General features: G+C 41.9%; 1 protein-coding gene across 1 annotated transcript; it reads left to right on the forward strand.

Moving 5' to 3' along the window:
* asb1 (ankyrin repeat and SOCS box containing 1) lies at nucleotides 1–6,628 on the forward strand. Its single transcript, XM_084907767.1, has 5 exons — nucleotides 1–298; nucleotides 953–1,091; nucleotides 3,166–3,468; nucleotides 4,192–4,574; nucleotides 5,468–6,628. Exons 1-5 carry the CDS (start codon nucleotides 202–204, stop codon nucleotides 5,596–5,598), a joined length of 1,053 nt encoding a protein of 350 aa, XP_084763893.1. The 5' UTR covers nucleotides 1–201; the 3' UTR covers nucleotides 5,599–6,628.
* Nucleotides 6,629–26,645: the final 20,017 nt, after the last annotated feature.

Raw genomic sequence — 26,645 nt, forward strand, 5'->3', positions numbered from 1 at the left:
AATCCCAGCAGCTGAGCTCAGCCAGGAAGTAGCGCAGTGAGCTGGAGCAGCAGACGTCTTCATCAACACAGTCACGTTTGTTTACGTTCATGCTTCTTATCTGATCCCAGGTCGCTTGGGTTTCTCTATTTCTGGGGACCCAGTGTCGCTCTGCAGCCGCAGCACCAACCTTCAGCTTGACGCTGTGACCATTTTGGGAGCATGGCCGACGGTCCAGAGGCTGATGTTGACGACCCGCCCAGCATCAATTTCCCCCCGCTCATCACCGTGTCCGATCTACCCAGCGCTACAGCTGCAGGTAACTATGGCTGCGAGAACCGTAAGCGATGATGATTGATCATCGCAAGCACCCACAGGCTGTCCTGCAACTGTGCCCCGTTTGCAGGAGGACGGCCAATATGCGTGACATATTACAGATGTGGTGGTGTTGGGAGGAGGAGGAAGAAGGGGACGGTGTGTAGCCTAATAAGGTGTGGCCAATGGATTCAGGAAGCGTTCACATCTCCAGTGCTGCAGTGTAGCTGTGACACTTCATCTGTTTTTCTGTCTAGTCACACAAGTAATAGAGTTGTAATGGATTGATTTGACCTGAAGGCTCAGGCAGAAGAGCTCACGGTAATAGAAACATCTGCAGAACATAGCCTAGTGTAACGTGGATCCTTTTAATGTGTATTTCAGGAGCTGTTTTACTGTGTACATCTCCATCTGTGGGAGTTCTCTGAGCACAGCATGGAGCAGACATGAGAAAATGTCACTACACCACTGCTGCTCATCTGCAGCCACCTTATGTGTATTTTGTCTTATGTGTATTTGAGCTGAGATATCATTTACACTTGATAATATGCAGAATAGTTTCAAAATATCATTTTGTATGGTAACAAATCGCCCTGCAAGACCAGACAAAACCAACTTTTCATTTCTGTTATTCTCCCTGAAATGCTGTGTTTGGCAGGTCGTAACCTGAAGGAATGGCTGCAGGAGCAGTTCTGCGACAAACCCCTGGAGCAGGATGACATGCGCCTCCACAACGCGGCCTATGTCGGAGATCTGGACACCCTGAGGAACCTGCTGCAGGAAGATGGTTTCAGACGGTGAGGCCGAGCAGTAATAAAAGTATTTGGCTCTCTAGTTAGCACAGTTAACACGTGCTTTACTTGGTAAATGATAAAGCAAAACATCAATACAAATGAAAATGACAAGGTACCAAAACAAAGGCTGCACTTTGAGGGATGGGATGACATTGCAGGCAGAGAGACAGCAGAATCTGAGAGAGACTATAGATTTATTTTGTATAAAGATTACAGAATAGTATATTTGTTATTGTATCTTACAGCAGAACTGTGTTTTCCCCCCAAACAAGTCCAAAGATAACCTTATTCCAAAGCGTTTTCATAGGAGTAAACACAGACCAAAAGCAGGCTGCTGTTACCATCATCTTACAGCAGGATGGGTGTCTTGCAATACCCATAGCATTATACTGCATACAGCTAGAGGATCATAGTTTAATGCCAATGCAATGTCAAAGCAATATACTACAAATGTAGTGCATGTAACAGAATTTAAATTTGATGTAGTAAAAGTAAAAAACATGCAGTTTACAGCTCTGATATCTGTGGAAGTCTTGTGGAGGGAAGCAGCCCTGCAGCACTACGGGAGGACTAAAAATACACAGAGAACCTTTCAGTGGCTCAGTCCAGTAACCACCAAAGCATTGTAATGCAAAATGCTTTGCTGTTGTTAGCTTCAGTCTTTCCTCCTATTGATGCAGAATCAGAGCCTGGATTTACCAACTGGAGAACATACAGAGCCATCTCATAGTCATGAGCATGCATGCAATGAGGGAAATAACGATTTGATCCTCCAGTTAACATTTAAATTTGCTCGCTTACAAAGAAATAAACAGTCTCTAATTGTAACGGTAGTTTCATTTTAATGGAGAGAGACAGAATATCAACTAAAAATCCATAAAAATCATAAATTATTTTCATGTCATTGAGCAGCCTCTTTGCTTAGGCTGCTGCCCCCGCGACCCGGCCTCGGATAAAGCGGATGAAGATGGATGGATGGATGGATGAGTGAAATAAGTATATGATCCCAAGCAAAACATGAGTTAGTACTGAGTGGCAAGTACAGCAGTAAGACGTCTCTTGTAGTTGGTCACCAGGTTTGCACACATCTCTTCTCTTCACAGAAACTCTGTAAATGCTTTATGTTTCAACTTAAATCTTCAGCTCCCTCCACAGATTTTCTGTAGGACTGACATCTGGAGACTGGCCATAATGTACTTCTTCTTCAGTCACTCTTTTGTAACCTTTGTGGAATGTTTTGTGTCATTGTCATGCTAGAAGACCCATCCAAGTCCCATCTTCAGTGTTCTTGCTGAGGGAAGGAGGTTCTCATCCAAGATTTTACAGTACATGGCCTCATCCACTGGACCCTACAATGCAGTGAAGTTATCCTATACTCTCAGCAGAGAAACAGCCCCAAAGCATAATGTTTCCACCTCTGTGCTTGGATGTGTGGATGGTGTTCTTTGGGTAATACTCAGTATTTCTCTTCACTGGCAAACCCAAAGCAGGCCGGTGCATGTGCTTTCCTCAGAGGGGAGAGCTTGCAGATGCTGTGATATTTCTGTCCATTATGGTGTAGTGTGTTCCCAGTGTAGGTCACAACTGCCTTCAGACCATTAACATGCTCCTCTCATGCAGTTTTGGCCTGATCCACCACTTTTCTCATGATCATCCTTGGAGCTCCAGACCGAGGGCAACTGATGGTCATTTTATTTTTCTTCAGTTTCTGAATAATCGCACCCACAGGCCTACGATCTTACCCCTGATGACCTTTGACATCTTTTGGAGAGGTTGAAATGGAAGAAACTGATTGTATGCTCATGTGTGCTTTATACATATAAGAAGCTGAGATCAGGAGTTTCTGTTATTGACTGAATGATTGTAATCTGTAGGGGCCAGAATGCTGGCTGGTTTGTAGGGGATGAAATACTTATTTCACTCAATGACATGCAAATGAAATTATAACTTATATGTATTTTATTCTGTATTTTTGGTTGATATACCATAAAATTAGAGACTGTTTTTTTTCTTTGTAAATGCACTTAAATTGGAAACGTATTACCCTGGACCTCTCCTTTCTCTGTTTTGGTGTTAGGCGTATCAATGAGAAGTCTGTGTGGTGTTGTGGCTGTTTGCCCTGCACCCCTCTGAGGATTGCAGCCACAGCGGGACACGCAGCATGCGTGGCCTATCTGATCGCTCAGGGAGCCGAGGTGGACCTAGTTGATGTCAAAGGCCAAACAGCTCTGTATGTAGCTGTGGTTAATGGTCACCTGGACTGTGTACGGATTCTTCTTGAAGCTGGAGCCGATCCCAATGGTAGCCGCCACCACCGCAGTACCCCGCTGTACCATGCTGCACGAGTGGGGAGGCTGGACATACTGCAGGAGCTCATCAGGTGAGCCTTGGGAAGGATCAAACTAAAGTCTAGATGGACAGAACTGTTTTATATATAGATTAAATGTTTAAATACGTAAAGAAAATTGGCACTAAAATTGTTTTTATCTTCCATTCCACCACTGAAAACTGGTGGGAGTCGGTTCCAGTTATTACAGTTTCTTTTCATATGGTTTAATCTTTGCACATGCGATTATCTGTGCTTTGCATTTTTAATCCACTACTTTCTTTGTGGTGCAATCATTTCCAATAGCTGTTTTGTAACTTCCTGACTTTAAAAAACATTTTCTGTCACCTTTCCCAGAAAGCACAAAGACAAACATAAGACCGAAAAACCAACATAAAACCCCACCAACCATTAAATTCAGAAGCATTTCCCCAGCTGCAGTTTTTAGATCAATTCTGGAAGTCCCATTATGACCCCTGGCACCGTAGCGCTACGATTTCACAACAGACCTCAAACTTGCACTTTCAATCTGACCCAACTTTCTGTGGAGGAAAATTTTCAGCAGTTAGAGTCCAGAGTTTTCAGGTCTGACGTGCAGCAGACCAGGTAACGATGTTCTGACGCTGAATTCCTTTATACAACAAATGGATTTGTTGTATAAAGGAAAGCTTCTCAATTTATATTTTTCCACAGTAATAAATATCTCTATATTCTTTCCTTTAGTTTGCATCAAGGATTCATGAAAGAAAATTTAGTCTATGGTTACATTTTTCCTAGGTTCAATGCTGATGTTGACATGGACCACCAGCTGGGTCCGCGGCTCCTGTTAAGCGCTCGAACCCTCAACACTCTAGTGGTCTGCCCTCTTTACATAAGCGCAGCCTACCACCACCTTCACTGTTTCCGGCTGCTGCTCCAGGCCGGCGCTCAGCCCGACTTCAACTACACAGGTCCTGTCTGCCATGAGGCTTTGACACGAGGTTTGGCTTCCTGCCTGCTGGATGCAGTCCTGCGACACGGATGTGAAGTGGCCTTCATCCACCTGCTGCTGGACCACGGAGCGAACCCAGCCCTCGTGCCCTGGGATGAGTCGGAGTTGGAGGCTCCAAATCGAAGGAAAGTTGATCCAGAGGCACTCAGTGTCTTCTTGGAAGGAAAGAGTAAGTAACAAAAAACGATGCTGTTGCTTTATACAAAGCTCCGGCAGGGAGCTTTTTTTGGTGCACCTCCTCACAATAACACAATAAGTTGTGAGTTTTTGTAGTGCTTCGCAAAATTGTGGATTTAATGTAGAATCAATAAAACCGGTGTCATATGTTTACATTTCGTATTGCTGGTTCGGATTGTTCATTAAGTAGTTCATTAACTGATTTCTGATTAATACTGATTAAATCTGAGAGATATGAAGTAAAAGCATGAATAATAGTCAGAGGCTCACTCAGATTCAGTATCGATTGGATTCTCGCAGTAAACAGGTTTGATGTCAGTGGATTTTACTGGGAGGTAAAGCAGTGTGTCATTAGCATAGCAGTGTATCAAAATATCATTTCTCTGCATAATGTGGTCAAATGATAAAGAGGAGAGCTGTGGTTACCAATGGAAACAAAAACAAATTCCAGTTGATGGGAAAAAATGTCTTATCAGGTGTAGTAAAAGGGAAAACAAGGAAGTAGTTTCAGACACCATTAGTTTGTGAATGAAGGCTTTTGAGGCTTTATGATGAAGCCATCATTAATGTCATTAGTAACACGTATGTTCTTCTTTCTGTAAAGACCCGAGTTTGCAGATTACTGCTTTTTAGTTTAAGGATTTCATCTCATATATGTTTAGAATAAGCATTTTTCCTCGTGTTAAAGCTTAGCTGCTTTTACATGAAACAGGGACCTTGTAATGCATGTTTCTGAACATTTGTTGATGCTGAGGAGCTGATATAAAGAAGCCCATAAAGTACAATGAAAAAGGTCATTAAAAACCACACTTTTATGTTTCTACTTATACAAAAGCATGAAAGTATATGCAGTTGTTCAGCTGCATCTATTTTTTCTTCTCCCAGGAAACCCTCGTAGGCTGACACATTTGTGTCGCATCAGGATCCGCAGAACGATGGGCAAAAATCGTCTAAACCACATATCTTCTTTACCGCTTCCAGAACCTATCAAGATTTTCTTGCTTCACCAAAACTGACCATCATCCACCTACTGGTCTTGTTAAATGTTCATTTGACCCAGTCCTTAAAAGAAACCTCAGTCAGTCCCAAAGACACACTACTGCATAAACACTGTAAACCCAGATTGCTAATTGCTTATTATTTTATATTAAGAAATAATTATTAATAATATTTTCCAAATAATATTTGTTTGGAAATCATCATTTATGTAAAAAAATCTTCCTCGCAGTGTAAAATGCTTCTTATCTTATCAGAGAAGCCTTAGTTATGTATTGATTTGTGGAAACTGTGTGTGTAATCTAAATGTTTGCCTTGTGACCTCCCAGATCACCAGGACGAGTCCTGCTAATACTTCAAGTAGCACTTTTTAGCTCAACGACCAGAGCGAGAATCTCATTTGAAGCAACGACTTAAACAAGCCATGTTATAAATATCCCATCCACGGGCAGAGAAAAATATTGTCCAGATGCAGCTCCTTGAATTGTTTGGTTGTTGTTTTATGTAAACCAGGCAGAATGACGGCAAAAATGTGCAAAAAAATCCACACGCTAGATCCTCTTTGTTAGCCACGTGCCTTAACTTTGAGTTTGGGAAAAGTGGCTTCAAAGATTGATCAGACCAGAGTTAGTTACGGTAATCCAAATTAATCGAGTGTGATGTTCCGGATGAGCAATTTAAGGACCTTGATTGTAATGGACACAAAAGTTTACATTTTGTGACGTACACGTCAGCATCAAAATTTTAAAAAAGCCTTTTTTTTCAGGGGGGTATTTAGATTGTTTCAACAAATGTAATGAAACTCCTTTTCTGTGACATTGACAATCTGTCAACTAGTGAATGAAATCTATTTGTGATAAACAGAATAAGTTTGTATTCATTAGATGCCATCTCTGGGAGTCTACTGCACCTACCGTGTACTGTGCATGTCAGTTGCACAGCATATCTTGTCCTCAAACATTGACATTTAAATGTTGACCATGTTGAGACAGTTGTGCTTTATATATTTCATCTCTATTTGAATGAGTAAATGTATGTAATTGTATAATATCTCTTGTGTTTTGTGTTCATTTTTTGAAACTATACTGAGAGTGAGGGGAGGTGGGTCAGTCTTCCAAAGTAGGATCTCTTTGCGTTGTTTTTGTTCTGTTAGCTATCTTCCTTGAACATAGCTAATTAGAGATAATTATCTCTCTCCTCTTTTCCTCGCAGTCCCATCCAAGATCTCTTTGTAGTCCAAAATATCATGTCTCAATCTTTTTCAGCCTAGGGAACCCTGATAGTCCTAGCTCTGAGAAAATGCATCCACTGTTAGTTTCAATGATTGGTTTGCTCCAAAATTGAGTTTTTAGTCTTATGTTTCATCTCTCATGACTGTAGCCTTGCTGTTTCTCATTGTTGTTTTTCAGCTTGTGATATTTATAGAAGTGTAATTTTTAAAACGAGTGACTTGTCTCAATGGGTTCATGTATTACTGATGTGAGGCCGATGAATGAATCAGGATATCCACGATGGCTGAGAAAACCGCATTTTGGTGAAAACATAAGAGGCCCAGTGGAAAATGCACAGCCTGGGAAACCCTGAATAAAAGCAGCAGGGAGCTCAACAGCAGAGGGGAGATGAGGGCTATCAATCCAACAGTTCTGGCAAAGACCTGCAAAGATAGACTGGGATAGCTTCTGAAAAAATAAGTCTCGGGCGGTAAATAAAGACTTCCTGCCAACATGTTTCTTCACAGTGTGTCTGTTTTGTAAGGACAAAAGGACCAAAACTGGATAAAAATCAAATTTAAATGATAGAAATCTGAGTGAACATCAGTGTTAGAGAGATAAATAACAGAAAGTAAGACTATGTCCAGTTAGAGATGCCAGTGTGTAAGTGAATGGGTTTAACAGGTCTTCATGCATGCCCGTGCACAACAACTGTTGCCATGATGTCTCTAGATGGCACTGTCTTCCTTTCAAGCATGGCAGAAATCTCAGCATCTCTCCTATCTTCTTATTTCACCCTCTCTTTCTCATATCTGCTTTTGTGTTTGTCATTCTTTCTTTCTTTTTTTAAACCACCTCTCGTCTTTCCGTCCATCGCTTGTCTCCCAGCCGAGGTCAGTGTAGAAGATTCAGCAGCTGTGTGCTCAAGAGCCTCTTCCTTTCAGATCTCATTAAAGCGAGTCTTTCATTAACAGAACACACAGAGAGATGCAGAATGAGGCCCTTTGCACCAGTGCAGAGGGAAGAACACACTGGACAGTTTGGTAAACCGCTGTCTTCCTGTGGGGAGTTTCCATTGCAAGAGTCCTCTCTTTTAAGTCAAATTTATTTTATGCTAGCATTTATTTAGAATACCCTGCTATATTTCTTGTGGACAGATTCATTTGGGTTATTCAAGAGATTTCACATAAAGAGATGCATTTGAAAGTGAGATGCAAAAACACAAGGTCTCAATCGGTCCTCTTTTGAAGGCTAAATGCAAAACACGAGGGATTACATTTTACTGGCGACTGCTTCGTGCATCAAACCTTCAAATCATTACCAGCATTAACAGTTTTTGAACACCAAAGTGAGCTCTTTGGTCGTGTAGCTGGAACAAAAGAGAAACAGAGCTGGTAAACGGTTTATTTCGCCCTCGTATTCACCAGGAGCCTGGAAAAGCTGAATGGTGTTGTTCATTCCTGAGTTTATTTGCACCACAAAGTGCAATCAAAATCTCAACAGCCTCTGCTAATATCGCCGCAGTGTTCCGCTTCAACTGGGGACCAGCATGCGAGGCCGAGTTAAATGCAGTGCAGCTCACTTCATGAGCTAACCGCAGCCTTTAGATATGGATTAAATGCTGTTTCCATGGATGTGGTGTTTCTGTGTAAAAAGTTTGTTGGGGTGTGTGTATGTCTGTTTATGTATGAGCATTGTGAGTCTGTTTATTTTGTTTCCTTTTAGTTCAAAACGCACCTGTTACTCGTTAAAGTGCTTCCACCACCATCTCTTTGTGTCCTCCTCTCCTGCACTTGCACTGGCGACTAAGCCTGTTAACATTTGATAATTGCCACGCGCTTTAATTTGAGTGATCTCATTCCTTAGGCGTTCCGGAACTGTTTAGTTTCCTTCAATGACCACATCACTTGCATGTTTACCACTGCCACACACACACACATACACGCAGAGGTATCCCACCTCTGATGCAGAGCAACGCCAGAATCATCAAGTTCAAGCTCCTTTAGTTACAATGAAGGAATCAAAACCCAGAGCAGCTAAACGTGATTCATAAATGACATAACACTGAGCTGGTCATGTTGGGGTCCAAGAAAAGCAGTAATTTACTTTTCAGCTCATAGCTGATCAGCTGAACAGGAAAGCCTGGGTGTGGAGCCTGAAAATATTGATCATTTTTTATCTCTAAGTCAGACTCTAACTCACACATGTGGGTTACAACCTCACGCTCAGAAGCAGTTTCCCTCTGCCGAGGCTAGTCTCGCTCTATAAACTCCTCGATCAGTGCTGAAGTATGAGACGCACAGGGACTTCCTTTAGGTTTATTGATATAATTAAACAGTATATGGTTAGAAATATTGAAAGAAACTTTGCTAATAAAAGTGCCTTTTAATTATAAACCTCAGAGGGGCTTAATGAGCCTTAATTTGACTGTTTTCCAAAGAAGCCGGTAGTTGTGAAGTGTGGCAAGGGCAGGAAGGATGTAGAGTGATTGCTTCTGTAATTACTGTCACAGTCTGTAACTTGGCTCTTATACTTAATTAGCTCCCTCTCATTTGGGTGTTGTTTAGTTATTGCATGTCTATAACTGCTCGTCTTGTATTGTCGGCCTTTCAGAAAGAGTTAAACTATAGAAACTCCCTGGAGTTTCTATAGTTAGAAACTCCAGGCAGCTGCTGTCAATGTAAACTTTAAAGACAGAAAAAATGGTTTATCACACGAAACTAGTTTTATCCACAGCCGCTCATTAGCAGTGGTGATGGGAAATGAGGAAGTGGACTTTGGGTCTGGTGTGGAGAACAGACCTGTTATAATTCTTTATTTAAACTGTTGCTAATTAGGCATTATAAAGCATCATCCACTTATTATGAACAGAATTAGACTGTAACGGAAAATGTGCTGGTTCACTGTTTAATCAAGCAGCTGTACTTGTGTGATGATAGTAACGTATTCATGTTTTAAAGCTAAAGTCAGGCTCTAAGGTAGTTCTTTGGCTCAACTGGTCCACTGAATTTTGTAACCGCTTTTACTCCGGGGATAAAACACATTAACTTCACTTAAGTTTATATCTAGCAGAATCATCCTGTCAAACTTTTTCTTTGTAACTGCAATTTTTTAAAAAGTTTTGCACATGTGCCCATAAAGAAAAACTACATTTGTGATTTGAATGTGTTCACAGTTCCATTCAAAGTCATTTCCCTGTGTAGCTCTGCAGGGTTTCACTGGTCCTGCAATCTGCCAAATTGAGTATTGCCATCATGAACATCAGAGTGAACCTCAGCTGGCATTATGGCACACAACTCTGTGATTGATGAAAAAAAAAGACATTACTGTAACTGGTCACACGCCTGACCCCGACACGCCACCTTCAGGCGGATTTTTTCAGCTGTTCCACCAAAAAGTGCCGCTTGGTCTCTGGTTCAGAGCCAGAGCCTGAACTCAGATCACCAGAGATAATCATGACAATGAGGTGCTGGGTTGGATTGACACAGAAGCTCAAGTCCACAATTAAACTGCAAGTATGCTTCAAGATGTCCACAGGTGCAGAAACACACTGCCTTGAAAAGGGCAATGGCCAAATTTAGAGCAGCTTCTTATTTTTACAAGTCACATGACTACATCCTCTTATCTGAACTTGTAAAAATAGGTGGGGAGTTTGATAGCAGTCTTCCTGTTATTACTTTATGTATGGCTGTGTTTTTTTTTTTTTTTCATGAGCTAAATCACAGATGCTATGAACCTGCCAAATGCTGTCCTGTTATGTTAACCTGTTGGGAATGTAAAAACTCCACCGAGTGTTGCTCTGCTGAATGTCAAAGAGAAAACCTTTTAGAACAAACAGTCTTTCTTTTGTTTTGCATGTCAGAACTGACATTATGGTGGGTATCTGCATCGGAGAGCCTGGGGATCAGTTAATGGCAGCATGACAATGTCCATTACACCAAACTACCCATGATTAATTACTTCCGTGGAACTGTACTGCTCATGGGAAGGATTTTCCACCACTGAGAAGATCCCTTGGCAAGGAGAAGGGGGGTGTCTTGGATGGGGAACAAAGCTATGGAGCTGTCATGGACGGTGGGGTTGGAGGGGACTGTGGTTGGGGGTAGAGATGGTGGGTTGTGGAGTCATCTGCCCCTCTTTCTTCTTCTTTTTCCCCCCCTCTCACAAAATTAACCAACAACCATTGGGCAGCTTCCCAAGCCACTGGCTGACAACAACATGGGCAAGAAGAAACTCCAGTTAAACAGAAGAGGGGAGAAGAGGAAGAGAGTCATTCAGTGGCCACCACTGTGGGAATGTTGTAAACTGTGTTTTCCTGAGGCCTTGGGAATCCCACACCAGAGCTGGAACCTGCGGGCATGGAAAACGGGGCCTGCATCCCCAGAGAGATGAGATTTCAGGAAGGGAACAACATCTCTTGTTGTGGGGAGATGGCAGTGATGCACTTTCTGCAGACTGGCAGAACAGAGATCTAAATAATATAGTAGTGTAGACAAAGGATTTATTTAGGGAGGTATAGAGAAAACAAAAAGCCCACAAGGGACCAACGTTCCACTAAATTGGCAGCTTTACTATTCAATTCAGTAGTAAGCATTGCTAAACCATCCATTTTTCTGTGAAAATGTCACGGGAGCTTTAGGTTACCCCAAAGACTGAGCTTCATGTTGTCCCTGCATATGTACCGATACCCTGAGATCCTACCACGTGGAAGAACTCTATTAAAATCTAATTTAACACCTTTATTGTTATTACTCATGGTAAGTACGTGTTGGTTAATTTAATAAGCTTTGGTCAAAAGATAATGATACAGTGTGAAAGAGTCAGATCAAGGGAAGCGCAATTCAGTTCTGCAGTAGGTTTATCCATGGACCAAATATCAAACACACTTACTCAGAAGTTAGCATTGCTCTGTTACAGAACCACATAGAAGAACGGAACCATCATGTTTGCAACATGCTAGATACGTCATACAACAGCGTGTAGGGCAAAATTCTTGTACCTGCTCCAAAGGCCACACTTGGCAGCTCAAAAGTTTGATGGGGTAGTTCTACTGCCTCTTTTATCTGCTACCAAAAACGCAGCTTTGTTCTGTTCAGCTGACGATCCCCAAACATAACAACTAAACTGCTAGCATTATACAATATTGGTTGCAGTTGATTTGTGAACATGTCAGTTTAAATCATGTCAGACTGCACGAAAAAGCTTTGGCGATTACAGATATAGTCTGTATGTCACTCACTGTAGTGTGGATGACTATTTTGAAGGTTTGGCCTGGGGAAGTCTCAGCTAAGCACGTACCCTGATTAGTTATGCTACAGTCACACAAAGCAAAACAGTGGTTGGTGATGAGAACAAGATTACTGCGATTGAGTACAATGAACAATGAATCTCTTGATCTTTGAAATGGTTGCTCTGAAGACAGGGACTAGGTCTGCAACCACCTGCAGATAGTTGCTTTCTTCAAATCAGCTTTGGTGTTTCAGGATGTTGATAAATCAGCATTGAGAGTCAGTCTGCCATCAGCAGATCATGCAGTTGAATAGAAAAATCACAAATTCCTCACTGGGATCATATATGGAACTTCTATTGCAAACATTTTAGCCTAAATTACACTTGAATGAGTTCATAATATATATGTTAAAAAAAAACTATGAATGAAGTATGAATCTGGCATTTTAAAGTGTTGCTCAGCTGGGATTGACTCACGTTTGTAGCCAGCATCAAGTGGCCATTTGAGGAACTACAGTTTGTTTATCAACCCCAGAGATCGTTCACAAGACGCTGCGCCACGGATGATCTGATATCGTCGTGTTGGTGTTGTTCCTGGAACAGCATAGTAAATGTTCCAGGATCAACATTGCAAGTGACCAATCACATTGTTGCAACGTTATTCTTTGGCGTGCCAAGCCATTCGTGCATTTATGAAATTCCAATGTTGCAAGGACAATATCAGTTCTGCTTAGCGTTTATTAAAGGGTCAGGGTCCGTTGATCGGCGGACAGAGGCGGTTTCTCGCAGCTTAAGTACAGTTTTTTGTTTTACGGCGGTTTTTCCCGAAGTCGCAAAAGTATGACGTCACAACATTCTGATTGGTCACTTGCAATGTTGATCCTGGAACAACATTTAGTATGTTGATCTGGGAACAACACCAACACGATGTTATCAGATCGTGCCTGTGCCACACTGTCAGCAGAACAAGGAAATGTGAGCCACTTCATTGTCTCAGGTCATTCATCTGAACATTTGTTACATCATCATAACTTTATCACGTGTCTAGCAGTTTCAAACTAAACAGTTTTACAGTGTTCTATAACTCTAGCTTAGGGTTACTTAGTTCTGCAAATCAAATACTGAAAAAGTAAAAGCCAATATCCAAAGAATGCTCCCACATAAGCAGAAGCCTGCATATAGCATATGGATGCATGCTTGTCCCACTTTAAAGGTTCAGCTGCGAGGCCACTGTGGAACACCACATCAAATCGACCATTTCCTCCACTGATAAGCAGCTTCCCAGATTTTCTAGTGAGAGCAAAAAGAGTTTAGTGTCGTGGTTTTGATAATTCACTCTAATGCTGAGACATTAAATGTGGTTTAATCCTTAATTTTCATGTATTCACTTTATTGTCAGGTAAATGTAGTTTCTTTCATAAAGAACAGTTATGGAGATCAATCATCTGTTTAAGGTCCAATGTTACAATGTTTCTCTGATTTTTAGAGTATTTCTGATGATTATCTTTCTTTATTTAAATGATTTCTAGGGGATGATATTTGGTTTGCATGAGGATAAATTATTTGTAAAGGTTAGTATTTCCTCTGTTGGCATTTCATTTACAAAACAAATAATAATAAACATATGAGGTTATCCAACCGCTCCATTTCTTCTTCTTCTTTTTAATATGCCAGCCTGTTTCTTGAGTTGCGTTGCAGCTGTTTGGGATTTATCTTGTCATTAGCAGTTTTGCCTTTTTTATAATGTCGAACACAGTGAATCAGCATTTCTCTTTGAGCTCTGGCTATTCTTAGTATTCCCAAAAGTAATTGTCAGACACAAATGAAAAACATTCTTGCAAAAAAACAAATAAACAAAAAAACTTCTTTGCTTAAAACAAAATGACAGTTGGGTTTATAAACTTTGCTACAAAATAGAATCAGTTTAATCTACCAAACTGTATTTGTGCAGAATTAGACACGGCTGCTGATTACCCACACTGATCATTCAAATTGCAATAACAAGGTCATGATCCATTCTGGCAGCGCTGAGCACTTGATACAGATGCATGATGATATAATGTGTGGTGGGAATAAAGAGTGTAGGCTGGGATGAGTGCAGCATTGCGTGACCATGAAGCCAACATCCTGTCCTCTGTGAATTCCATGGAGGAGTGTGCGGTTCCTTTGGCTTTCAGTGCTTTTTCTGGAGTCTCAGCAAATGCTCTGTGTGTGTGTGTGTGTGTGTGTGTGTGTGTGTGTGTGTGTGTGTGTGTGTGTGTGTGTGTGTGTGGATAGCAATGTGATTTATGATTCTAGAAGTCATCTTTTGCACTGTGACATTCCACAGAGACTAAAGTGAGAGGACATAGCAGTGCTTAGAAGGCAGTAATGAACTGATGTTGCTACCTTTGCTGCTATCATCCACGAGTGTGCCTTTACTAATATCTGGATGTTATATGTTAGAAAAGTAGGCATACCCATCTTATGCTAAGCCAATATTAATAGATAAATAAGATGACAATCATCAATCCCACTTTAATTTCAATGCTTTTGGAAATCACTAGAAAAAAGTACAGTTTATCTACACTAAAGAAAGACATAAAGACCTGGATGGCCGCTAATTTTCTGCTTCTAAATTCAGATCAAACTGAGGTTATTGTACTCGGCCCTGAAAATCTGAGAAATATGGTATCTAACCAGAGTCTTACTCAGGATGGCATTACCTTGGCCTCCAGTAACACTGTGAGAAACCTTGGAGTCATTTTTGACCAGGACATGTCCTTCAATGCACATATTAAAAAAAATATGTAGGACTGTTTTTTTTTTGTAGGGTGTAAAAAAAAAAAAGGTCTAAGGTCTGCTCTGGTTTAGCGTGTAGCCTTTCTTAATCATTAATGTATTTGTAAATCAGTCATTAAATTGCGATTTATTAATGACAGGCCAAAGAAAATCAGACAAAACGTGATGCCTCTAATGTTGTGCTGCAAGCATTATCAGCTGACATATATTTTTATTATGCTTTCTGGAAGATGTGTGCTTCATCAAAATTTTATTAATTATTAAAAAGTCTCATTTTGTCTGCATTAAACATTGTAGTTATATTTGCTATTATCTGATGTTTTTGTGAGCTTGTTGACTCAAAATAATTACTCCACCACTGCAGTTACTCTAATACTCATTGGTAGTGGTAATGTAATGTATTGAATTAAATGATTAAATTATACAAACTTATATTTTGAGTCTTGTCAGTTTTTGTTTTTGGCATAGAGCTGCAGCATGAGTTCAAAATCATCAGAGGAACTGTAGAGTCGACTAAAAAGGATTAGCAGCTCCATATGATTCAAATCCAGTAAAACTACATATGACAGGAACCCTAAGCCCAAATTAAGCCCTATAGATATGTTTATGAGGGAGGACTTGTTCTTCTCTGCTCCTCTTTGAGTTATCTGTGTCCTCTCCTGTGGTCTGAGAGTGAGGCAGCCATTAGCACAAGCCGTCTCTTTAATCAGCCCACGGGAGGAGGTACAGAAGGGCGCTCTGTTGACCGCAGTATGCCTCCTCTTTTATTTTCTCACCCACTGGCACGCCCGCTCTGTGGGAGAGGTTAGTTAGAGCTGCAGTGAGTCAGCAACAGGTGAACAGGTGGTATAGCCTCGCTTCCACAGCAGTTTGGGATTTGGTGGAAACTGTAAATAAAACCAAAATACAAAAATCTTCATATTCTTTATTTTCATGTATTTATTAGAAGATGCAAAAGCCAAATAATCCATGCTGAGAGTGAGAAGAGAAGGTTGTTTCTTTGCTCACATTGTGATATACAATTTCTGTCTATATAGGCAAATCGGGGATCTTTAACCTGTGCACTGTGGCGCAATATATGCATTTAAATCTATCAGAATAGGAAGATGTCTATCATGAATTTTCTTCTTTTAAAAACACTCCAACCTTCTACTGTCAAAGTGAAATATTGGAATCAGAATATTTGACACAATTAGTTATGTATTGATGTTTATATAATTTCAGCTGCCAAACAACATTCTCTTCATCTCTCACAGGTGGATGACCAGTTTGCACTGCAGAGTAATTTACCATGATAGCCATTGTATGCAAATATGTGCACAGTATGGTTTGGCATTGTTTTGATAAAATAGGCAAGCCCTTGCTTACAGACTTCAGCTGCATGGAAGCATATAAGATAAGATAAGATAAGATAAGATAAGATAAGATAAGATAAGATAAGATGACCTTTATTAGTCCCACAGGTGGGAAATTTGTTTCGTTACAGCAAAAGTGCAAAGTTATGTAGCAGAAATTAGAAAACACTGGAATACAATAAAATAAAATAAAATACTATATACAATAGAATAAAATAGAATAATATATACAATAGAATAAAATAGAATACCAATGCTATATACAACTGAGTAAGAAAATACAAAAGTACAACTTTGTCAGAAAAAGAATTGCACATATAGCAGTCTTATTGCACATGTGTGGGTTTGATCAGCTGCAAAAGTCTTTGTTGTAGAGTCTGACATATATTACACTAAAATATTTATGCACCATGTGCATCACTGGTATTTGTGTAAGTTATGCATGCCGTGTGCAGTACTGTGCTTGCATGAATGTTTTCTATATCATTTCCTCTTTTTTCTTCTTCACATTGAGATTTAATTTCCCAGGATTCAACATGTAAAACCCCAGAGAATATGGCATGACTAGAGCATGTGAGAGCAGTTGTGGTGGGTTCCATTAGCAAGAATACAAAAGTATAACACGCTAGAACATCATACAAAAACAATAGTTGTTTTTTTTACCATCAAAGTCAAGTCAATAATTTATCAGCGCAAATGTAAAAAGTGAAAATGGTTTCGAGAATTAAACACACATGCATGTAATGTGCCAAATGGATTTGATCGTGAGGGGAATGTTAATGTGAAGCACACTGTGCCCACTTAGTCATCCGCAAAAGTAGAAAAAGAAACCGGCAGAATGGCAGCAAATGGCTTTGTTTGGAGCTACAGGGGCTGGAGGTAGTTACTCATCAGTGCAGGACAGCAGTAAATGTATTTCACACTGCAAAAATGATTTCGCTTTTTAACTTCAACGTTCTTAAGTATTTATCTTTTGATTCAAAATTTAAAAAAAAAATAGAGGAGAAGGTCTTGGTTTGTGCTGGTACGTGTCGGTCATGGCATGTACAGTAATCAGCCGTCTGTGGAATGTGTTGCTGCTGATTATTTTTGTGTATTTAACTTGGGCTTTGTTGAATGAGGGAGGTAGAAAACAGGCCTGTTCTGGTTTCCTTTTTCTAATTCACCACATAAACATTTCAGATTCTGATCCTGTGTTATTTATCACAGCTTACATCCACATCCTATGGCTACGGTCCCCACATTTGTAGGATAAAAGGGTCTGGCGTGTCTGCATGTGCCAGGAAGTTGTTGATAGCGTGAATCAGTGTGAATGCATACATATACAAAAATATATGAAGGCTGAATGTTGGACTGTGGGGTTGATGCATTTGTCTAAACAGGTTGTTTGTATGGAGGTGATTGTGCTGTGTGGGTTTCGGTCATGTGTGTGCGTGAGTGCTACACGTGCAACGTGGCAAGCTCTTGCCTATTTGTCCATTTGAAAGACAGTAGTGCTGCCAAGCGTGTGTGTGTGCGTGCGTGCACTTGTGTGTTTACTCTGTCAAATGTATCCCACATGTAGGTGCAGGTCTAAGCCCAAGCACATTTCCTCTCCTCTCCACTAATGCCTGCCGCCACCACACTTGAGTAAAAAAGCATTCAGCCAACTGATTTGTATGAAGTTCCAGGTTCCGACGTTCTTTTACTGACGTGGGAAGTCGTGGCTTATTATCAAAGACTGCAGCGTCTTTTTAAATGCATGTAATATTGTGGTGCAGTGTGGTTTTCTTTTTTTTTTTCTTTTTTTTTTTTGTGTCCCGTTTGGATCTTTAGCCATCAGAATTGTTGTCTTAAGGCCAAGAAAGATGCCAAGCGGATTTATTTTACCAAGTGGATCATCATGGCCTTGCCATATTGGTCCATTTGATTGACCTTTATTATAATTATGAATTTATTTTATTTTCGGTTGCTACAAACGGGACAGACGTGACTGGGGGATAGGACAGGGAGAAAGAATGAAAGAAAGAGAGGGAGAGAAAGAAAACCAAAGGGGAGAAAAGACGGTGAGAAGGGGGGGAAGAAAGGAAAAAACAAACAAACAAACAAACAAAACACCTGGATCACCTGTATGGAGAAAAAAAACAGAAGAGAAAGCAAACAACAAAGAGCAACATAATAAAAACAGCACCATCACAATAAACTAGCTAGCAGTAGATAACAGTAGATACTAAATAATAAACGATATTGTGCAGCACGCAAGATAGACAGCGCACAATGTGCTTTGAGGCAGCAGCCAAGAAAGGTGTAGTCCGCGTCTGTGAACACCCGTGTGTACACCTGTGTGCATACCTGTGTGGATCAGCATGCTTGTATTCCAAAGGTTTCTCCATGTAACGATCTGCTAGGGAGTGTGGGGAGCCATAGCCCCGTCCACCAGGGTATGAAGCAGGTATGGAGGAGATCCAGGCCCCAGATATCCAGAGGCCCCAGAGTACAAGGACCCGAGGAGGACCACCAAAGGGGGGGGGAACCGTGCCACCCTCCTGGGAAGAGCTGAGTAGAGCCCCAAACGAGAGGTCACCCCGCAGCTACGGAGCAGAGGCCAGAGGGGGTTGCAGTGGCGTGCCCGCGGGCTCCGCCGGCAGCCAGCTGTGCCAGAGAGGACCGAGCTTCAGGCCCAGAGGCCAGAGGCCTGAGGGCATCCCACCCCCCGGAAGGAGCCCAGCCGGGCCACAGGCGCCCGGCCCCGCCAATCGGCCACCAGGAGTGAGCCGGTACATGCATGAGCGCCCAGCCCCAGATGACAAGGACCACCAACACACCAACGTCTAAGGGCATCAGCCACCGGCAGGGAGTGTGGTGAGGGGAGATAGGCCTCCGTACTTTAGAGGGCCTGAGATGTACCCAGAGAGGTTGAGTCTAAGACCCAACCTGACATATAGACACAGACAAACAGGCACACGCGGACACAGACGTGCATTCCCACCCCATATGCACAACCAAATACTCGGCACTCACCCAACGTGTAGACAGACACAAATAGACACTGCACAGACAGTCGCACTCCCCAAACATACTCTATATCCCAGGTCCAGGTACCCCCGCCCCCAGAGGGGCAAGCCGCACCTAGACCCAGGAGATGTAACCCTTCTCTCTGGGGTGGAGGCAAGCGGACCACCTCCTTATCTGCAGTAGCAGGGAGGCCCCGCATCCCAGACCCCAGTCTGACGGCCAGCACCTCCTCCCAGCCCCCCAGCCCTGACAGCTAACAGAACCGGGGTGAGTGAAGACCTCAAACCTCCCTACGCCCGCTCATATGTAATGTTGTTGTGTGCTGTTCTAAAGTGCATTTAAAACTCAGGAGAGCATGGTACTAGCTTCCTCTCAGAGAGCAGCACGGCTCCTCCCGAAAACCCTCAGTGTCTAAATGCATTTAAAATTGAGGGTAGGGCACCAGCGCCAGAGGTGGGTTGGAGTACAACGACCATCCTCTGGATGCTGTAAAACGTGCCCACCCCCAAGGCCCTATATGTATGTGTTATGTGAGAGTGTGAGTAATGTGGATGTCTAGGTTGCAGAATAAAATTGAGGCACAGGCGGCCAGAAGGGGACAGAGGGGGAGTGCCTCCCCTGCACCCTGGTGACATACCTGCACCCCAAGCCCTGCGTGTGTGGGTGGGTGTGGTAGAGCGGGAATAGGGAGGCAGCTGAGGATGGGGAGGGAAGAAAGGGAGGGGCAAGCGGCCCCTCCCTGGGGCCAGCTCCCCCGCTGACCCCAGTAGGCACCCCCACGCTCTGGAACCCACCAGGGCAAGGTGCAGTGTGGTTTTCATTTCAACAGTCAATAAAAGCAACTACTCGAGATTATTGCAGACGTGACACATACTATAAAATAAACACAAATAATTCTTTAAATATGTTTCGACGTTACAACGCAACAATGCGTTCTGATAAAATGGAAAATACTGATTTGTGTCTGTGATGTCACTTTAAAAAAATCTAACAGTGATAAACATGGACATCTGTGGTGTGCGAGTATATATTCAAAAGGACACTTTCAGGTGGTTTAAAAAGCCTCACTTATACATCTTCCTTTTCGAGTTATATTTGGATATTCTATTTCAGGGGTGGCCAACTCCGGGCCTTGAGAGCCGGTGCCCTGCTGGTTTTAGATCTAACCCTGTGTCAGCACACCTGAATCAAATGATTAGTTCATTACCAGGCCTCTGGAAAACTTCAAGACATGTTGAGGAGGTCATTTAGCCATTTGAATCTGCTGTGTTGGATCAAGGACACATCTAAAACCTGCAGGACACCGGCTCTCGAGGCCTGGAGTTGGCCACCCCCATTCTATTTGTTCTTTATCTCCAATATTCACATTGTTTACTTTATTGTATATATATATATATATAACTATGCTGCCTATTGTTGCACTTGTTTTTCCCTGACATTGTGAAAGCAACAATAAGAAATCTTTGCTGTCTGTATTTATTACACATGACATTTGCAGAGTGCCTATTTATACTACTATTGGACAATAGAAATCTCCATCTAAAAACACAAAAGACAGAAAACAGTCACACAAAAACAACCACGAAATGTCATTTTTCATAAAGGCAGCTGGTTTAAAAAAAAAAAAAAGCCCCCACCACACAGAATGGCAAAACACTCATCATCACTTACCAGGCTGTAAAACCTTGTCTAGCTGTGGCTTGTTGTTTTATACTTACGGCCCTGTCTGCATCCATCTCGTACCACGACATCAGAGGCAGAATTAAGCAACTGACTCATTTCTAACCACATATCTGATGTTTGGTGACAATAGGCCAATTTAATGGTCCTTTCATACCGAGTTATTTTCTCTAATTCGAGACCACCACTTCTCACATGTAAACCTAACAAGAGTGGTGTGAAATTGCTGCGAGCAAGCAGAATTATAGCAAGTTTTCTCTAAACAGCCAATTTTCGTTTTTCCTGGTGGCTTTGCTGTATATTACTGTGCAGGTTTGTTATTATACAAGTTTGCTGTGGTAGTTAACATTTTTCACTTTGGACCAGGGCAGACATACTGTATGTCAGCCCAGGGCGACTTATATAATTGTGGTTCAAAGGAGACAATGAGTGACAGCGATATAAATCATAGCCTCGTGAAAAGCTGAGTGCATAACTAGTGAGTTTAGAAGGAGACACAGTGAAGGCTTCAGTTTACATCAATATCCCCAATTTGTTTACCCTGACATTCTTTGCTAAGACTCTGATTTACTGTCTCTATGTACAAAGGGAAGGAGATCAGCTATACGAATGGTCCTGCAAAAATGCTCTAAATATTTACCCTCCTGCAGGGAGAACACGGAAAGATACAAGGCAAAGCAAGACCACTTGAGGATATCAGTATATATTACTTCCATACACACATGGGACGCATAAAACGGTTACAGTGATCACCCAAAACTACTACACTATGCAAAAGTGCCGTGAGGCGCAGACGTGTGTGTACGCAAAATGTATACCGAAACACGGTTGCAGCATCACTTACCTACAGCGGGATGAGTGCTGCCACCGAAGGACATAACCACAAAAGAGGAGGAAAACATCATCACCACAGCAGTCAGCAGTTTACTTCACTGACTAAAACCACCCAAACAGTACAGTGACTAAGTCTTATCATACATCACGTCACTGCGCTTTGCTCATTTACTGACAGAGGGGGCAAATTCGGCAGTTTCAACACCGTTTCAACACTTTGAATTTTTCAAGACAGTTCGGTTGACATTTACACCTAAAAGAGAGCGAGATCGCCCCTGTATTTCTAAAGGACGACCTCTCGTCTCTCCACACCAAGTTTCTTTTAGGACCTCTAGGCCTGAGCGTGAGCATCACTCTCCCCCTCCCCACAGCCTCCTCTCTCCTCTCCTTCCAAACTATCCTCCATCCTAATTCAAAGCATCTTGTGAAATGACTGCAGCGGAGAGAAGGATGTGGCTGAGGCAAATAAAAGAATCATAACAACAGGATCAAAGCGATGCTGCAAATCTATTCCTTCTGGACATGGCGGCTTTTTGCATAAAACAAAGAAAGTCAAAGACAAGACAGACAGGGCGATGCTCAGAAGGGGAAGGAAGGGATAAAAGAAAAGAAAAGTAGAGAAGAGAGGGGGAGAAAAGCAGGGTCTTGAACTCTCTATCTCATGGAGATGGTCATCAGCCCGTTTGATTGATACCCCGCTCTTCTGTTCCAGCTTTTTTATGTGTCTCTCACTCTTCCATACTCTGATGACACTCTCCCTCTCTGTGCATAAGATCAAACAGCTGTGTCAAGACTTATCCATAACTCAGTACTCGTGACTTTACACGCCAGTTTGCTTGTTTTCTATTTTATAGAAAGCAGGAAGACTGCGAGAAAACAAAGACGTTATGATGAGCTCAAATAATCAGATCATGCTCTTAAGTTAAAAATCAAATATTTGCACATGTAAGCCTGGAGACATTAAGATGAGATGATTGTGTCATTATAAAAGCAGCTGAGGGTTTGGGTTTGGATATGGCTTCTTATTGTTAGGTCAGTGGAGAAATGACACACAAAAAGCAAAAACTGTGCAGAGATCATTTGCAAAATGACTTGTGTTGTACCATTTCATGGCTCTGTGGGTCTTCTCAGCCTGGCTGGGGGGCTTCTTTGCCTCCCTCCAGCTGTGTGCCCGGCCTGGAGGCTGCGGTCTGTGACCGGCTCCCGGTGCAGACGGCTCCGTGTGATAGTGTTCCCTCACCTGGCTCATGTGTGCCCAGCCCGATTTTGCCCAATTTTACTTTTCAAGTGTGTGTGTGTGTGTGTGTGTGTGTGTGTGTGTGTGGTCGTGGGGGGGGAATGTGTGTGTATGTATCCATGACCGCTTATGTTAATGAGAGTGTGGGGAGTGAATTGGAGGGCGGGATGGGATGGGGTGGGGTGCTTTTAACCATGTAAAGCACTTTGTGCTACATTTCTGTATGAAAAGTGCTTTATAAATAAAGATTGATTGATTAATTGATTGATTGATTGATGATGTCATCGTATTATTAATGCACTTGGCATTGATGTAGAAGATTCCTGACGCCTCCTGAAGCGAATGCATTTTTTTTTTTTCTTTTTTGTCTGCACTATATGCATTATAGTCGAGCAGCAAATCTGAATGATTTTGTAATTCCTTCACCAAGTTTCTTATCACTTTATCCAGCTTATTTTATGCAGCCAACAGTTTATGTAAGATCCTTATAATTGGACTGTGGGAGCACAGAAGCAATTAAACTCAGTTTTATTTATATAGGACCAAATCACAACAACAGTACCCTAAATGGTAAATAGACTGGTTCTTGTACAGCACTTTTCTACTCAAAGTGCTTCATAATGCTTTATTTTGTAAGAGAAAAGCCCAGCAACCATATGGGTAACACTTGGCGACAGTGGGAAGTGGGAACTCCTTTTTAACAGGAAAAAACCTCCAGGTTCGGCACGGGCAGCCATCTGCTGCAAGGATGGGAGTGATTTTCAGGGAGAACATGTAAATTCCCCTCAGGAGTAGAAAAATGAATCTTGGACCAAGAATGTTTTAGCTGTAGACTATGTTGATTTTATCCATTTAAAACTAATTAAATGCAAAAACCTTCCAGAAACCAAAAACTGAAAATAAGAAATGCGCAGATGCCTATTTCAAAACTTTTAAAATAACTGTTTCAGTTTTTACACACAGGTAAATGTAACAAATACCACTATAATACATTAACCTAATAATTTAATGTGTTAAAATGTAAATATGTTTTTGAGTCATCTGATTGCTTCATCTCTGTCGCTCGAGCTACATCTGGCACTGAAGTATGTACACCCAAACCACGATAAGTGTTTGCAAATATGATTGTGGTCACAGAATCTCAAAGGCAGGAAATTCTGGTCTACCATCTATTGTTATGCCTAAAAAACATTATCTGCCTTTCTGTTTATCTGGTCTGGCTTATTTTACACAACATTTTTGGGCTGGCTCTAAAGCATCAGTGTAAGTTTAAGAAACTTTGAGACACAGAATTGCACAGAATCGATGGCTCACCTGATGAACCACTGTGACCATCTGTGTCATGGAAAATTCTTCCTCCTGTTTCATCTCCCTCACACTTGGACATAGAAGTCTGGGTTTAAAAAAAGATAAAAGAGGCCAAATCTGCACTGCGGAAACCGCATATTTCGATCGTGATGCATCGATCCTCATAATTCAAATGGTTCTGACATTTTACACTCAATTTACAATATGCTGCAGCTCAGGAATCCACAACACATTATTCCAGACAGGAAAGAAAAAAGGAAAATTACGGACAGGCGTGGGGCAAAAAATCAAACCCATGTAGTGCTCAGACTGGGCACTGTCACTTGGACCGCGCAATCTGTTTCGAAACACATCAAAGAAAATCAGGATGCAGGATTGCATGAAAAAACCACATCGTGACTAGTTCCCCCCACCACCACTGACAACACCCTGCTCCCCAGCCCCAAACTTCCCTAGAGGCAAAGAAAATGTGGATTCTCAGAAGCATTATTCCAAAAAAAATATACACACTATGAACAAGAGTGACAAATACATATTCCAGATCCAACAGTAAAAGCCTTATGTTTGGGCCAGAGAACTTTTTGTTTGACTTTGTTAAGATGTCAGGGGGGTCCAGAGGGATTGGCAGGTTTACAGTTGTGGGGGGTAAGCGGGGTTATTGGGAGATCGGGGTGCTTGCTGTGTAAAGAACCACCTCTTCAAAGTTTGCTTCGAACAAAGAAGTGACTGTGTGACAGCGTGGAGGAAGCTTCCCAGTCACTGTATAGGTCTTTGTAATCACCACAAAAAGAACATACCAGCAGAGTAAGTCCATAACTCATCCACACAAACAAACTCTGATGTCGGTAAATGAGGCCGAACACCAGCCCCCAAAGGGTGAGACTCGGCTTTTGTGGCGCTGCTTGATGAAGGCAAACAATGCAGCTGTATGCTGATGAGAGGATGGGAAAGGAGACTGGAAAAGTGGCAAAATGTTTCATCCAAAAACTGATAAATTCTGGTGTGAAGCTTCCTTTTATGATGCTTCGTGGACAGTAGATGCCCTGAGGAATAGTTTTTGTGATGAACTTTGCTGGGCGTATCCCATTTGCACCGCTGGTTATTTGTGCAATCACTTAGGTGCAACTCGATGGTGATGACAAAAGTTTGGGACGATGATAGTCGCTGAGTATTACTTCAGATCACTTGGCATCATCATGGACATCTCACAGTCCACAGTCTGCGAGCGTGCTGTTCAATAATTGAACGTCATCTTCCAGGTTGAAAAAATGTGTTTCAACATGAATGAAATTAGGCAATCAATGTGATGTTTTTGGACAATTGATAACATCTGTGAGAAATTGCTATACATTTTTTCCCCCCAATTTCTTCAGTGATTACTCACTCCTCACATACGCATGACAGCTGTTCTTGGGTGGCCATTACCGGAGCTCAGATGAATCTTTGCGCTGATTTTGTGAAAAACTCTACCCGGTGAAAGCCCTTTGTTTTTGGTCTAAAGTTATAAGTGTCTGGTTTGACACAGATGCTAAAGACCTCACAGACTGCGTTTTGTCAGGACGCTGAAACACACGGGCTTGAGGACATCTTCTTCCAAGGCTGGCCGTGACAGCAGACATGCCACAAGGCCTGAAACAATACACAAACTGTCCCTCCTGATGGCCATCAGTGCACGCCCGTACAGTCACAGTGGGAGAAGAACACACGCTCACCCTGCCTTCTCCAGACAGCGAAAAATAAACGGACAGATGGAAAAAGAAGATACATAACGAATACCAGCGGTCTGGGAGAAAAAGGAAAACTGATCTTTTCCTTTGTACCCGCTGGTTGTCGTTGTGTAATAAAGATCTCGCTAGCCTTTCTCAGTCGAGACCTTTCCATGTGCATGCTCCCTAAGTGTCATTGGAGAGTTAACGCCAGGACCATGAAAACACTGGCCGCAGGTCATTAAAATGCCTCTGAGAATATGGGATGCTTATCAAATAATATGAACCACATTGCTCCACTTTCCTCCTGTGTAAATGGGGAGTGGATGTGGGGCTGGGGTAGATATCTCTACCTTTTCAAGTGCTCTTTGAAGTCTGGGGCCTTGAAACAAGTGCCTGGGAAAGTGGAAAGCTTTATACAGCTGAGTGCTGGCTTCTGTAAAGGTCGTGACCTCTCTGTTTCTTACTGTTTCTTGTCTCCTCACCAGAGAAAAAAAAATCTGTAGAGTGGATGGTATAAATTTAGCTAACGTGGGCAAACCCAGGACATTAAGCAGACACAAAATTCTTTTACTTAATTGTTTTAAGGACATAACTGACCTCAAAGAGCTCAATAATATCCGTTGTAAAATACCAGTCGCCCTCTCCACATTAAACCACAGAGATTGACATTCAAAAGGAGGACGACTTTCCATCGTAGCCATATTTCCAAGCTTTAAATGTCCAGCTGAT

Source organism: Perissodus microlepis, chromosome 16, assembly GCF_051167445.1.
Source record: "Perissodus microlepis isolate ML-2025 ecotype Zambia chromosome 16, ASM5116744v1, whole genome shotgun sequence".
NCBI classification, from domain to species: Eukaryota; Metazoa; Chordata; class Actinopteri; order Cichliformes; family Cichlidae; genus Perissodus; species Perissodus microlepis.